A 16802-nucleotide genomic window follows, 5' to 3' on the forward strand; every position below is an offset into this window, starting at 1 on the left:
TAAGACAGTATTATTCACTTGTTTTTAAGCATTTTATGTGCTAATAACATAACCAACATTGTAATAACTGTGCAAACCATATTATTACATTTTAATAATATTTTAAATACAATAGAATAAAAGAATACCCATATCTCTAAATTATCCAAGCTCAGAAGTTTTCTCTTGCCGGTAAAGCCTCTTGTCTGCCACCATCTTTAAAATTTCCATTAAAACAACAGCTGTTTCATGTGAGATTCACAAAGAATATTTTTCCTTCAACCCGAACGAAGCTGTTGGAGGATCAATCTATAATTCTCTAACTGGGCATGATGTGGAAGAAAAATGTTCCTCCCTTTATTTGCTTTCTCGAATCTCTGGAGTTAAACGAATTTGTGTTCTTTAAAAATGCTTGCGTGCCATAAAATTTTTGACTATCTCTTTCCTTCTGTTTTAATGCCATTTGAGCTGCTGCATTTGGGAAACTAATCTAATGTTTGCCCAGAAGGCTCTTTCGAACATTCCAAATGTTCTTTTACCACGGAGCATGTTTTGTTTGCCATTATTGTTTTCAGAAATATTATTATTTTTTTTTTTGAAGAATAAAAGCTCAGTTTTGTGATATGAGAAAAAGCGCAAATGATTTTCGAACGTTTAACTTTTCAATAGAAAGAAAAAGAAGTGTTTAATGATTAAAAAAAAAAAGAAAGAGTTCTAGAAAATTACATATTTAGGTTCAAATCAATGTTTTTTATCTCCTATTATTTATGCGGACGCTTTGAAAAATAATATGATTTCGATTTTGTTTTCGCGTTTATGAAATTGCCACAATTCAATAACTCTACATGGATTTTAGTTTTAATGTATAGTTGATGAATGATGATAATACAGGATGGTTTTTTCAAGGGAAATCTCTAAAAACTAGATGCCTGAATATTTAAATCTTCTGTTAGTAGCCAGTGGCCGGTAGACTCGAATAACTTAATAGCCTCTTTTTCCTCAAATCTAATAAGTCGGTGAAGAATATCGATAGATTCTACACATTTCATAGACACTTTTTGCAAACTTTTTTTTTGCTTGGATTAAATTAGATTAAAAAAAAAAGCATATTAGAATTAATCTACAGCTATAAAAAGTAAAATCAACAAGAAAAATGATATATATATATATATGGCAAAATTTAGTTAAATTTACTGTTATTAAAGAAATTTATTTAAAAATATTTATGGAGGCAAAATACATTTAAAGTATACATTAAAACTTTGAAGTATGTGAATTGTTAAAGAACTCTAATTCTACATGAATCTTTCCATCATAAATTGATGGATTCTGAAGGATCAAAGTTTTGAATGGAGACATTGGACATTTTAATAAAAATTCTGTTTTCCAGAGTTTTTATGCATTAATGCACTTTTATCATTAAACGAAAGTAACCGGTCATTTATTTAATTTAAGTCGCCATTTTTTGTTGTTGTTGTTGACCCTTTATGTGGCGAGTGGTTATTTTCAGGTCTAGTTCTTATAATGAACAAGATGTACGATGTTACTACATAAAGGATATTAAAGTTAGTGTAAAATTTCTAGTTGAAATCTTTCCATTATTTTAAAAGACTATATTATCTATTTTCATTTTTGTTCTAAGTCAGTGCACATTGAAATTTTCTAATTAAAGTAAGGTATGAATGTAATGCACATATTTCCCTGGCATATAATTGTAATTTTTCATAACTTTTTGGCTATCATTAACACGTAAATTCAGCCAATTATTTAAAAAAATTAAAGGCATATTGGAGTTGACAATTAATGTATTAGTTTAATGTTTCATATTTCAGTGGTATATAATTGTAATTAAAAATAACTTGTCAATTATTTTAAAAACAATAAAGAAATTGATAAATTTTAATTTTAACCGGGAAAAAAATTTGTAAAAAATTTTGTTGTGAAATTATTTATTTAAAAATGTATTATTTATTTAATTCGATGTATATTTCTGTGGAGTATGATTGTAATCAATAATTACCTATAATTCTTATTCCCATTAAATTTTTGTTAAATTAATAAGACAACTTTCTTATTAATTTAACTTATTGATTCAACTTAGATTTGACAACTTTCTAATTTAAACTAGAAAATATTGTAAAAAAAGATTAACTGTATATTGTGTTCCGTGAATACCACATTGTATATATATATTTCAAGCACTTGTCAAAAAAGCATAAACATTAGAAATCTTAAATTATATAAGCTAAGAAGAAACGAAAATGCTATATGTATCTTACAAGATATACTAACATCTTCTGCTTGCGTACAAACAAATACTAATATTTAAAACAATCTTTCAAATCTGTTAAAAAAAATTTAGATAAAATTATCTATTTGAATGGATAAAAGAATTCGTGATTTATTTATACATTTTCAAACATCCTTTCACCAGTGTTCATTTCCAATCCTCAGATAATCGAGAAAAAAATTGCATTTTTATAAAATGACATCATTCTTTGCCGAAATGTTACAACAAAATATTCCTCACATAAAAAGGAATAGCAATTTTTATTGAGAATAAATCCTTGTGTTAGGTAACATAAAACATTTTCTTTTGCTTAAATTATGAAGAAAAAAGGATTTATCCTAACGGATTATAACTGTTATTTCAACTCAAATAAACGGTCGTTCTGTGTAAGTGATGCTCAACAGACCGAAACTAATAGCTTTTTTTTTTTCATTATTATTATTTTGTCTTGGAGAAAGAGCACAATTGCCTGAGAAAATATATTCTCCAACTGTTATGGAGAGTTCAAAAATAAGGAAAGTCGTTTGCTATCAACTTTTCCCTTTTTAATTTATCTTGCTTCGGAGTAAAAAGAAATGGCTATTTTGAATTATGCACCAAATTTGATGAGATTCTTTACTTATTTGATTTTTTCTTCTATTATTTAAACAAAAAGTAATGCATTTACTTATTTTTAGTATTTTTGCTCAATCGGAATTTAAATATCGGGGCTTAAGAGTAAAATATTCCTGCAAAAGCCAGTTTTCGGACGATATGCGTAATATCAGTTTGTTTTCTACTAGTTAAAAGTATGAAAGAAAGAGTCATCATGATTTAGGTAAAGTCAGGAAAATGTTTTGCTATGTTTGAAAACAGCTATAACCAAATGTTAACCCTTCGACGCAGAATTTTGTAAAACATATTTTTTATGCTTTTTTTCATTATTTTGTATGAATTTAGGTCAAAATAAGTTTAAAATGTTGTAATTAGCATTTTAATAATTTATGTTTATGAAATAGAACATGAAACACCGGTGTCTTTTTCTGGGTTAAAGGTAAAATCTTCCAAACAATAATTTTTCAAATTTGCATTTATTTGCAGTTATTTAAACATAAGAGAAACATTTATTCAACATTTATGTGTCTTTAATTTACAAAATCAGTTACTGATAAATTTTTGAATATGAATAAAAAAAATTTTTTTGTAACTACTTTTTTGATTTTATATTTTTATATTAATATAATTAGTAGACCTTTTTTTTAAATTAAGAAATACCACAATATATTTTTACCTGTAATTAGAGCGACAGAAAAAAAATATAATAAAGGGATACCGGTGTCTCTGAGTCAAAAGATTAAAGAGCCCCTTTCAGACAAAAAAAAAAAAAGAGGGGTTGGGGATTCTACATCCTTGATTACCTATGGAAAATTATATTAAAGCAATTTCTTCTATTAAGTAATTAAAAAATGTTTTTTAGTATTTTTTTTTTGTAGTGAAATGTGTTTTAATTAATTGAGTTAATAAATTTTAAATTTTAGAGTTGTTGAAGAAAATCATACTTTAAAAAAAAAAATTTAAGTTATTACAAAAAGCTTTGAAAACAAGTTTTAAAACACTAACTAACAACCTAAAATTTTCTCTAGAACATATTTTATTTAATAAAATGGAACAAAAATATTAATAAGTTACTTGGTAAATAAAGAAAATGTCTTTCTATAATTTTCTACGAGTTTATATAGTGGAAATAAAATCCCTTTTATATCTGGAAAGTTTTGAATAAGAAGAAGCATTTTTATTAAAAAGTTTTATGATTAAGTTTTAAACGTTTTATCGATTTTATATTTAAAAAATAAATAAAATTTGTTGCTTTATGACAACACTTCATAATAGTTTCTTATTCATTTTCGTTAATAAATAATGATTGAAAAATGCATCTCTTTTACGATATATAAACTACTATTTTAGTGTAACTAAATTAATTTATGAGACAATTTCCGTAATCTTTGTTTTAAAACATAATGAAAACAAGTTAATTTTACTTAAAAACCACAATGATAAAAAATACATAATTTCGTACTTCAGGTTATTTCCATCGATTCTAAAATAGAGATTTTTTTCCTTTCTTTTTCAATTTTTTAATCGGGATTTTAACCTGTCGAAACCTTATGGGAAATATTAATGGTGTTCTTTAAATCGTTCGTTATTTCTTATAGTATGTTTTTCAGAAGAATTTCTGCTGTTTTTTTCTGCTCTAGAAGTCCTTTCCCTTTCAACATCAAACATTTTCGAGCCAATTTCTGAAGGTATTTTACTTTTTATTTTTTAATCGTTAGCGTTTTGGAAGTACTTTTTTCTTTTATTTTTTACTGCCTCTTAATTTTTTTCTGTATCTTTTGATACTTTTTTACAGTTATATTTTCCTTTGTAAGAATTTCTTTTAATTTTTTTGACAGTAAAAATTCGCTATTTTTTTTTTAAAATTGAAATAAGCTGACACAAAAAAATACTTTACTGAATTAAAATTATTCGCAAGCAATAACTATAGAAGAAAAATTACTACTTTATTTTGTGTAATTATTCTTATTCTTCTCAAACATTTTTATTTTAACAATGACACTATTATTGTTATTTTTTTTTTAAACTTGAAGGAGATATTAAAAAATCGGAAGAAAAAAAAAATAATTTTAATATCCATAAAGAATTGACGTGAAATTTCATCGGAATCGTTTGGAAAATCACCTTAATTTTTTTTCAAACGATTTTTATTGTAATAACGTATTTTTTCTTTATTGTTTTTTACTCTTTAAAAAAAAAAATTCAAGTAATCAGAAAGTTTATAACCACATAATTAAAAGAAATTCCACATAGACAATAAGAGCATCATCTGTCTTTAAATATTGCGATGCTCTAAAAATTTCATTTGATTTTCCAGAATTTAGCATTACTGACTTTCTTTCAGCCATTGGTTCCCATGGGAACCTTGCAGATTCTAAGCTTCACACACGTGAAATAGTATGATCGATATTTGTGGCTCTTATTACCTACTTTGGTTAGTTGCCTTAATGAGCCCGGGGCTTCCGGGCTGGCGCCAGTTATTTGCTTCACTAGTGCCATATAAAAAAAGAAAAAACGAAACATATCGTTTTTAATGGTTTTGTTACTCACTAAAAATCCAATACTACTCATAAAAAATCGTTGTTTTTATTGATTATTTTACATTACAATTGAATTTTATGTCTAAATTTATATTTGCGAAAAAAAAAAGTCACTAACTCTCTGGCAATCTGAGAAGTATAATCTATTTTTTATTGCACTTCAGTTATTAAATAAACAATAAAGAATGAATAGTGTGTTGAAATAATAATTAACATGTATGAAATTTTCAATATTGAACGTAAGGTTGTTTTTAGTAAGTTATATAAGTTTTGTAAAATATAGTTTTATAGGCCTGAACAAATCAATTTAAATTAGCCATTCGAAATCCCGGTACATCTTTAACTTTCTGACTGCTAACACACAAACGAACAAAACAGTAAAAATATTGATGCTAAAAGGTCATAAAAAACGGTATATCTGTTTTACCTTTCCTGCCATAAGTAATAAAGTGGGTTAATTAATAATTGCACAATTATACATAAATTTATTTTGTTACTCAAATAACTTATAAATTAAGAATCATAAAGAATCATATAAACTTAAAAATGTGAATAAAATATGCTTTCTTAATCCAATAAAATTTTTTTTGTTATTTTAAAAACTTTCAATGCTTAAAATCAATTCAATAATAAAATTTCAAAAAAGTTTAAATTTGCTTTTCTTAGCCAAAATCATAATTTATTTTTACTTGTAAATTTTTAAAATTTTATTTAACGCAACTAGCATGCATTTTTTACTAGCATGCTTTAACACGTGTTTTATGTTTAATAAAATTTTTATAATGTTAGTGTATGCTTTAGCACAAGCATTTATTATATGTATTTGTGTGAGGCAAAATTAACGATCGCCTCCGTCCAGCCACTGGTTGACCAAATATAAAAAATGGCGTTAAAAATTTGTTAGTTACTCGCCATCACTAAAAATTAAAATGCGTGCTTTTATCTTTTTATATTACGTATTTATTACAAGGAAAAGTTAAAAACACGTGCTTCTAACTTTTCATATTCCTTATTTATGCATGAAAAGTTATCAATATACGGAATTTTCAGTTTATTTCAGGTTTAAAATTTCAAAGGGACTGAATTTACTTATCAAATATTTTCATTCGTGTTAAAGTTAATTTCCTATTGCTTTTTTATATTAAAAAATATATGGCCAATGATATTTAAAAGTAATCGAATTAATATGATTTATTCATTATGATTGCATTTCAGATTAACTTTGTCGCGATTAAATTTTATTTGTAAATAAACGCTAAATTTTACTAGCGGAAAATGTTATGTAAAATACTTAACCTACACCTACTTAGAGAGTTTAAGAAAATTTTTCATTTTAGAAAGGAACTCAAAACAAATTAATGTTTTGAGAAATACTTCAAAAGTAATGACTTTTATTAATAATATCAAAAGTTATTTTAATAGTTATTTTCAGCTGAGAGGGTCGGGATATCCTGGTAGGTAGAACGTTGGGCTCGTGTTCGTGAGAATCTGAGTTCGAATCCGTCGGCGGAAGAATTCGCGTTTATTACCGGTGCATGTTAAATCTGCCGCAACCCCTCTGTTCTTCAAGTTCCCCAAACAAATCAATACCTTTGGGGGTACTGAATTGGTGATCGATCGTTCACTGGTTCGGGTCAAATTTGCAATGATGAGTGAATGGAGTGTGATTGGGCCCTCTCTGTAAAACGGGTTGTGACGTGTGTGTGTGTCGCTTAAATCATATTCCTGGCCACAGATGGTGCTACTAAAGAAACAAAAAAAACGCAAGAAACACGCCCTCTGCCTTAAAACTGCTTGATTTTAAGCAGGCGTGCTGGTATTGGCAAGTGGCATAAGTAACAATAGTTTTAATTTTTTATAAAGTGACCACATCTTTTTAAAAGTGACTACTAATAAAAAATGTTACTACTAACCACTGGCCAGTAGTAAAATTTCCCAATTTTGTTCTATATCCATTTGTTTTATTTTAGGCTCAGTTAGCTTTACTGATACTCCAAGAGAACAACATGCCCCGGAGGGTGAGAATGGACTGGTACTTTGCAATGTCAGGTCAGATCCTAAGCCTGTAGTGAATTGGTATTTCAAAGGGAAGAAAATAGTATCAAGTAAGTATCAGCTCAATAATTAAATAGGTCATTGCCTGAGAAAAAAAAATTAACAAGAATTTGACTACACAGCGAAAGAAAAATTCTGGTAAAATTACTNACAAACAAGAAACGCACCCTCTGCCTAAAAAAATTAGCTTGATTTTAAACAGGCTTGCTAATATTGGCAAGCGGCATAAATAACAATAGTTTCAAACTTTGATAAAGTGACCACATCTTTTTAAAAGTGACTTAATAATAAAAAGGCTACTACTAACCACTGGGTGGTAGCGAAATTCCCAACTTTGTTCTTATCTATTTTTATTTTATTTTTAGGCTCAGTTAGCTTTACTGATACTCCAAGAGAACAACATGCCCCGGAGGGTGAGAATGGACTGGTACTTTGCAATGTCAGGTCAGATCCTAAGCCTGTAGTGAATTGGTATTTCAAAGGGAAGAAAATAGTATCAAGTAAGTATCAGCTCAATATTAAATAGGTCATTGCCTGAGAAAAAAAAATTAACAAGAATTTGACTACACAGCGCAAAAAAAATTCTGTTAAAATTACTGTACTGTTAATGACATTTCTGGTAATGAAAACCTTAAATATATGGTATTTAACTATTCGTTTGGTAATTTCCTGTTCATATGGTAAGGGTTTACATGATAATTTTGAATTTCAAACTTATAGTTCTTTTTACCACACATTTAGCAAAGTATACAAAACTGAAAAATAAATTTAATTGAATAAATAGTTTTTATACCATTCTCTAATGGTCTAATGTATCGTGATTAAATACCAAATTTTTTCATGATGATGAAATTTATCCTGAATTTCAGTGCATCAGTGTATCATGATAAAATTACCATTTAGCTAGTTTTATCATATATTGTAAAATCATATTTAATTGTTAATTTTACCAAAATCATTATCCTAGTGATTTGATAAAAATTACTGAGCTTTCCTATTTTTTGTGTTTGCTTGGATATTTGCTTGTTCCGATAGAACCAGAAACACAATAGTTTTTACCATATTCTGGTAATCTTTACCATACTTTTTTCTTCTCAGTGTAGTGATTTAAAAAAAAAAAATAGAAAGATTGAAAAGTTTCTTAAAACTTTTTACTTACTTTTATGAAAGATCTGAGCTTAAGTAATGATACTCTGTTTAGTGATTCAGATCGTTTGTAAAAACTATTTATTTAAAACTAGAATTAATAATCACCATTTCTAACAAAGGATCTTTAAAACAAGGGATTTTTCAGGTATATAATAGAAAAAAAATTACAACTTATTGCCTAAATAATCATTTATTGATTTAATAAACTTAAATTTTCAAAAATAGTTCTATAATTACTTATTGCTTTATAGCACGCAAATTTTGCATTATCCAACGAAAGGAAATAATTTATAATAAAATAAAAATTTTAAAAACTGTGTTGTACTAGTAGTCTGAAGAATATANTGTGTTTTTTTTTTTTTTTTGGTAAATTTTTTGGTTGAAATTGTTTTAAGACAGTTTTTGAATTTTTTAAATTTCAAAATGTTTTTATGTCTATTAAAATAAATTTGCGCATGCAATTTGTCTAGGAAAAAGTTATTTGCTTTATAAAATTATGAAACCAAAATAATTAAAATTATTTTTTTTTAAAATGTAAAGTTTTAAATTGTAGCTTTTATTTTATCTTCAATAATTTTTATTTGCTTTTGTTCTAGTTCATCATTCAATTTAAATAAATTACACATTTATTAAATGCTATTTTTTAATTATTAAAGCTTATGATACTAAAGAATTATTACAAAGTGTCATGATTTTAGAGAAGTTACCATCAAATTAATAGCCTGTACAGCATTTTTTTTCTTATTAAATTCAATAGAAAATGTAAATACATATTTTCTTCTTCTTAATGATTTATATTAATGAAAAATCAAATGCTTCTGATGGGCTTATAGGCAATATAGTGATAAGGAACATTTTCTCAATGACGTTTGTACGACAAATTCTTCCTTAATACAGGTTCCAAGCAAGTAATATGCAAGTTTTCGAATTTTCACTACGTAACAAACGTTCAGATACTTCATTCTAATTTTGTGTTGAACTTATTATTGCCTTTATGAAAATAATAGTGTTTATTATTGTTGTGTTCTTAGTGTTATTAATAACACAACAATAATAAACAGTGTTTATAACAGCGTTACAGTATAGTGTTTATTAATAGTGTTAATAGTTATTATTGACCTAGCTCTTTTATACAAGCATTTATTTTAAAGTAAGGTAATGAATAATTTAGAAAAATAATAATTAACGAAATATTTTCATTAAAATTAAAAATGTATAATTAAATAAATGTTGCCAACTATTTATTATCATTTAACAATTAATGTGAAATGAAATGCAAGAACAGGTTTCCTACTTAAATTCATTATATTCAATAAATACCATAAAATTACAATCTTTATTATTATTTTTTTAGTATTGACTTCTAATTGACTAATAATCTATGGGCAAGTTTTGAACAATAAATTTATTTTTTACAAAATTTACAATTTTTATCTATTCAAGTTTTTAGGCTTGTAACCTATTTACGTTAATTAAAAAAAAATTTTTTTTTGCTATAAATATTAACTGGCAGAAATTCCTGTTTTTCAGTTATTTATTTTGTAAATTTCAGTTTTATAACGAACATGCTTTTCTCTTACTGAACAGAAAGATTTTCAGATATTAGAATATGTTACTCTTTAAATCTAGTGAATATTCATTTTATCTACCTATCAAAAACATTTTGACAATAAATTTTATCTATCTTTATACATTTTAAGGTAGATTTGCTAAATTTAATAAATGTTATTTAAAATATGTTTATCTTTCCTAATTTTGAATTGATTTGACTGAATTTATAAAAAGTTTATTTATTCTTAAAAACCTAGACAGAATAAATAAATGTTCATAATAATCAGATTTAAGGAACGCTTAACCTTGGAATAATGTGTTCTGTTTAAAAACATGGTTTTAACATGTTTTTAAAATTATTATTTTTTAAATGTATATATTTACGCCGCAGCCAGGATATTCAATTTCTAATTTCCCTTTTTATTTCAGATGAGAAATATAAGGTTCAAGAAAATCATAGTTTGAAAATTCTCAATCTTAGTCGAAGTGATGCAGGAGAATATAAATGTAAAGCTTTTGTCATCACACAGCTTGGATCACAAGTGAAAGACTTTGACATCACTCTCCATGTTCAATGTAACTATTTCGTTTACTACAATTTATTGTATACAGTGAAACCTGTGTAAGTTGACCACTTCTGGGGCAAACATTTGATGGTCCAACTAAAGAAGTGGCCAACTTCTAAAGAAAGATTATGAATATTTTTGCCTGATAGTTGCTTAATCATGAAGATCAAGTTAGGTGATTAATATACAGAGGTGGTCAACTTAACAGGTTTCAATGTATATTTTTCAAATTGTATTTATATGTGTTTTCAGTTAGTAATTACATTCAATGAAACTTGTGCACGTTGACCACTTGTGGGACAGCAATTTGATGGTTCAATTAAACAAGTGGTCAACTTATAAATAAAGAATTTTAATGTATTTTTAGTTAGCTACAATCATTAAGATGATCAATATACAGAGGTGGTCATCTTAACAGGTTTCAATGTATATTTTCAATTTGTATTTATATGTTTCAATTTATATATGTGTGTGTTTGTTGCATTTATCGAAAATTTATTTCTGTTTTCACCATGCCCACATCTGACGTTCTTCAGTCCCGCAGTGGACTGATCGTTAAGACACGGTTCCCAGCAGATCACCGAAGTCAAGCATCACTGGCTGCGGTCAGTGTGCGGGTGGGTGACCACTTGGATCAGTCTGCGTAGGGACCGAGGGTGTGCGGTATTGGTCCTCGTTAAACTGTTCTACCGTAAAGTGCTCGACTTCGCGTGCAGGTCGTCGGGCTACCGAAGCGGGGGTGCCATCCCCTCTGCAGAGGATCAAAATTGTGATGGCATGTCTTCGGATCATCCTCAGGGATGTTTCCCAGACCATCGCCATTAGTCCATTGTGCAGCTCTAGTGCGACGTAAATGAACTACAACTACAACAACAACAAGTGACGTTCTTCAAAATGTAATAATGCTGGGTGTTCCGAAAGTGATTCACTGATCCTATGACTCTGTTTAGTTGTTGCTGAAAATAGTAGTTATTTTGGAATAGGTTTGATATATTGTTTTCCTGCATTAGCCAGAGTTAGATAAAATGAAAAACTTTCTGCAAGCACAAACTCTCAATTAGGAGACGTTCTGCATGCATTGATTAACTATAGTTTCAATTCTTTCGTTTGGCGAAATTCTTTCGAAAATCAATGATTTTTTTAATTTTTTTATCGAATTCTATATTGATTCATACAACGAAGATGAGTTAGGTAAAAAACCAAAAACAATTGGAAATGAAAATTCAGAAATGATAAGTGCAAAAACACTTTTTAAGTAATTGAAAAAATACCTGAATTTAAGCAAGAAAAAAAAGTGTATGTAGGAATGTTATAAACGTTTTAAAAAAAAAGACATTGATGCGAAATTTTATTTATTACAGGATTTTATTAATTGTGTGAATAGGAATCTCAAGTGTGATTTTTAAATAACGTGAATACGAATTTCTACATTTAAATTCAAAACCGCGTAAATATGAATTTCGATGTTGAATTTTAAAGTAGCTATAGTATGAACCTTGATGTTTGATTTTAAAAATCGCGTGAATATCAATCTCGATGTTTGATTTTAAAATCGCTATAATACAAATCTTGATGTTTGATTTAAAAATCACGTAAATATAAATTCTAATGTATAATTTTTAAGCCACTTGAACACGAATCATAATATAGTTGCTTTTAAATCGCGTGAATATGGAACGCGATATTTGATACAAAATCGTGAAAATGCGAAACACGATCTTAAATCACGTAAATAGGAATCGCAATGCGGGACTTAAAGTCATGTGAATGTAGTTTTAAATTGCGTTAGCATTGGTATTAAAAAGCGTACAAATGAATCATTTTCTTTTATCAGTACATTGAAAAAGGCAAACTTTCTTTGAAGAGACAGATTATAATTATTTTTCTTTTTTAGTAATAGTAAACATTTTTCCGGGAAGGTGACTAATTTTCCGTGAACGGCGTTTGCGCATTAATGTATATTATACAGGTCTGCCGATTGCAGAACTTTTTACTGGTGAACTTTGTAACTCATGAAATAAATTTGAGAACAATCGTAAAAATGAAATCCTTAATTTTTTTTAGAATAAAGCAAACTGTACATCTGAATCTTTTTACATTTTTCTTTAATTGATTTTTTCCAATCCTCAGTCAATTTTGGGACACCTTATTTATTATGCAGCAAATTCTGAGTATTTACTTACCAGTTATCTGTGGTTTGATCTAAAGACAAAGGTGTAAGAAATGCTACTTTTAGCAAATTCTCACCTTTATTCGTAGTTCTGCCTTGCAATCATTAACAGGATAGGAGGGATATAGAGAATAGTTTTTGACCAATTTGCAGATTACCCATGGAACTTTGAACAAAAACTGTTGCTTTCCAAATAAAACTAATTTTAGTTTTAAAATTACCGCATCTGAATTAAGTAATATCAAGTACTTACATATATATTTAAAAAAACGTTCTTTAGTGTTACCAGTGAAAACAAAGATGAAATGTAGGATAAGAATTAGAAACATTTTGAAATTTCATCAAGCAACAAACTGGTTTTGACCTTAATTTCCATTATTAATTTGCCCAGTGTGTACCTATTTTTAATGATTTTTGCCAAAGATTTTAAAAATGTATATTAGCAGCGATGATTACAAAACTCTCCATTGTACCTTCAATAAGTTGAACATCTTTCAATTCTTAGAGCAATAAAAAATGGAGGAAAAGACAATTTATGTACTTATAGTTTTTTTAAATGCTGATAAAGTTAGTGACATTTGACTCATTAGATCTATTGATTATTTTTATTAAAACTTTCTGATAAATTTCTATCTTTTAGACATTCCTGAAATCATAGGCCAACACAAAATCACAACTTATGCTAGCAAAGGTGCAACGAAAAATTTGATTTGTAACGTGACTGCGGTACCTGCTCCAATGTTCCAGTGGCTGTTTGATGAAATGATTATCCATAACAATACTGATAATTTTGTTATATATGATACAGATAACAGTAGTGTTTTACAGGTATCTATAGTTTTTAAAAATATCTTATACAAAATTATATTAAAAATGTTTCATGTGTTTACCTAGAAAATGTTTTTCTACTTCTTTTAACTATAGGGATTCTCTGTTATTGATAATTTGATGTTAAAATATTTTCTCAAAGTGGTCTAAATAGTTTTATTTTTTAAAGTAAATGTTATGTTTTGGTGCTTGTCAACTTCATTTGTCATGGGATTGTCAATATATATATTGTTTTGAATCTGAAAAAAATGTGCAGTTAGTAATTTCGCATATGGGAGTAATTCTAAAAATTACTGTTGATAATATTTCAAGAATAAAGTAATGTAATGCTTTTTGTGGTTAGGCATGTAAAAAGTTGTATTTTGCCCTTTATTCTTCTTTGTATTGCAACTTAATTTAAAAGCACTGCAAAAGAGAGGCATATTCTCCCCATTTTGCTCATTTGTAAAACCACAGAGAGTTAAGACAAATACGTGATACTTCTTGGTGCACTAATGCAAGGTCAACTAAGTTAGACCCGGACCCTAAGGGAATTTTCAAAGAAAAAAAATTTTTTTTCAAAAAAACCTACAATTTTTGGATGTTTTTTTTTTTTTAAATATTTTTTTCGTTGATTAACAAAGTATACATAATAAATAGAGTTATATTTGTAAGGAAATTTTCTTTTTACAAAAGTTGCGTTACTTAAAGAACAATTTATATTAATTAACGATTTTTTATCACAGACTGTTATTCTTCAATCTTTCACTTTTTTTAAATATTCTTTTTAAAAAACACTAAATCTTCACCCATTAGTTCTAATCGTAATTTTTTGTTTATCCATTAATGCCAAATGTAATGTACACACTCCCAATGGATCTAAAATTTGAGAGACAACTTAGTTGTTAAGTGAAAAAAGAAAAAAAAATCTTCAATTTTCTACCCTATCAGTTTTTTTTCCATTCAGATAGGTTTTCATTCTTTCAGTCCCCCTTTCTTCAGTATTGACTTGCTGAATTTCAAGAGCGTTTTTGTGTTTTCCTCATTTAAATATTAATTGTATACTTTTGTGTGTGCATTTAAATGACATAATTAATAGCTTAAGTATGTATTTTTGGCTTCATTTTTGACTGGGATTCTAAAATTATGTATTAAATATGGTTATCAACATACACTCTGCTGTACTATCATTAATAGCAATTGCAAAAATATGAGTTACTCTTCTAAAATCCACAAGAAAGTTATAACAACTATGAAGGAATTTTTTAAAAATATTATAATAAGGAATAAAATATTAAAAAAGACCTAATTTAAAAAAAAAAGTAAGAATCTTAAATGATAAGAATAAGCATTAAGATTTGTTATAACTTTATTAATGTAAATGCAAGAATTCATAATTAAATTCCATCTGAAAAGAAATAAAAAGAAAAGTACACCCACAATAGCCCAAGGGTAATGGATAACAGCCATTTCGTGGTCAATAACATGATGGTGGCAATGTGATAAGCATTGCACACCGATTGCTTTTACTTCTTAACAAGCTGATTCCATATGATAGTTGATATAATGATAATGTTTTTTTTAACATAGCTGCCATGTAATTTCATGCACTTTTTATGTTTTTTACCAATTTAGTAATACTTTCTGCATAATATGTAATGCACTTCATAAGAGATGATTATATCACTTACAATAGGTAAGCAAGTTCATGTTGCTTTCTCAAACGTGACAATCACAATTTTCTTGCTGACAAATCGTAATTTACATGGTGATATATTATATGGCTTTGATAACAAAATTTCTTCATTGTGTAAAAAGAAGAAATTTTGTTATCTTTTTACCTTATGAAGAAATCATCTGGTAAATCTGATGATTAATCATTTGATCATTAACTAAATGACTGACCTGATGAAGTAATAATTTTTTTTAATTAAAAATGTTCATTCATCATCATCATCAAAGCTTTATAATTGATTGTGATGGTCCATCACTTTGTGAACTGATCTCTAACTTTAGTTATATACTGATTAAAAAGAGGTGATTGGCTATAAAAATTGTTTGAATCTATAGTGCTAAATTTTCAGACAGTGTAAATTAAAGATTTGTTGTATTCATTTACAGCCAAATAAAACTGTTCTGAAAAAATCCTATTATATGTGTCATGTGCCTATTATATGTGTGATTTTTTGTGTCAAGGCTATAGCTTCATTTTAATAATTTTAGTGATTACTTTTTTAAAATATAGATTTTTTTTATGTAAAGTTAAACATTTCAGTCCATTTTTTACTTATTACACTAATCATTTCAATAATTTTTTTGTAAAAGAACAAGTGAATTTGCAAATGTTAAGTATTTGATTCTGATTGAAATGGGAGAAAAAGCATCTTTTCATTGTTTAATTATTTTTTACCAATTTAATTATTTTAAAGCTAAAAGTAGTTTAGCATACAATTTCATAAGTCAATGTAATTGATTAATTTGTAATACTTTTTTCATTGTTTACAGTTGGTAATGGATCATACTGATCGACAAGGACAATACATTTGTCGTGCTAGCAATGCCCTAGGTGAAAAAGAAGTTATCATTGATTTAGTAGAAGGAGGTTAGTACAGAAAATTACTTATGTATACTGCTGATGTATTTGTTACAAATTTACAGTATGAGTCTGTAAGGCAGGGGCTGCCAAACTCTTTTGATCATCGACCCCTACATAATTTTTCGAAATCTCCATCGACCCCCATGAAAGTAATTTTCTGTTAATTAAAATAAAACTCTATTAGATACTGTGTTTGTACAATTATTTTATGATTTTGAGCATTTATTAAAGTAATAGTACATAGTGTACAATAGTTTTATAAAAAATATATTAATGTTGAAATATAAATACCTTAATATTTATGAAATAATAAGTAATTATAAGTAAGTAGAAATAATAAATAAGTAAAGTAACTACGGATTTATTGCTTCTTAATCAATGACATGGGTGTGCCTGGTATTTTTTTTTCTGCAAGGCTCGTTATATTGGGTTCAAATTTGGACAATTTTAATCATTTGACCAATTTTATCATTTAACCATGATAAATGGCTGAGCTATTTCGTAA

The 16802-nt window shown here is 27.3% G+C and overlaps 1 protein-coding gene across 1 annotated transcript in view; it reads left to right on the forward strand.

Annotated features, from left to right (window-relative positions):
- The window catches only part of LOC107448616 (neural cell adhesion molecule 1), a 136076-nt gene that overhangs the window by 109650 nt on the left and 9624 nt on the right, over window positions 1–16802 (forward strand). The window contains exons 4-7 of the mRNA XM_071184238.1: window positions 7374–7508; window positions 10588–10734; window positions 13535–13722; window positions 16207–16303. Of these exons, the coding sequence (XP_071040339.1) occupies window positions 7374–7508; window positions 10588–10734; window positions 13535–13722; window positions 16207–16303 (567 nt within the window). The remainder of the gene's footprint in view (window positions 1–7373; window positions 7509–10587; window positions 10735–13534; window positions 13723–16206; window positions 16304–16802) is intronic.

The sequence above is a fragment of the Parasteatoda tepidariorum genome, chromosome 8, assembly GCF_043381705.1.
Source record: "Parasteatoda tepidariorum isolate YZ-2023 chromosome 8, CAS_Ptep_4.0, whole genome shotgun sequence".
NCBI classification, from domain to species: Eukaryota; Metazoa; Arthropoda; class Arachnida; order Araneae; family Theridiidae; genus Parasteatoda; species Parasteatoda tepidariorum.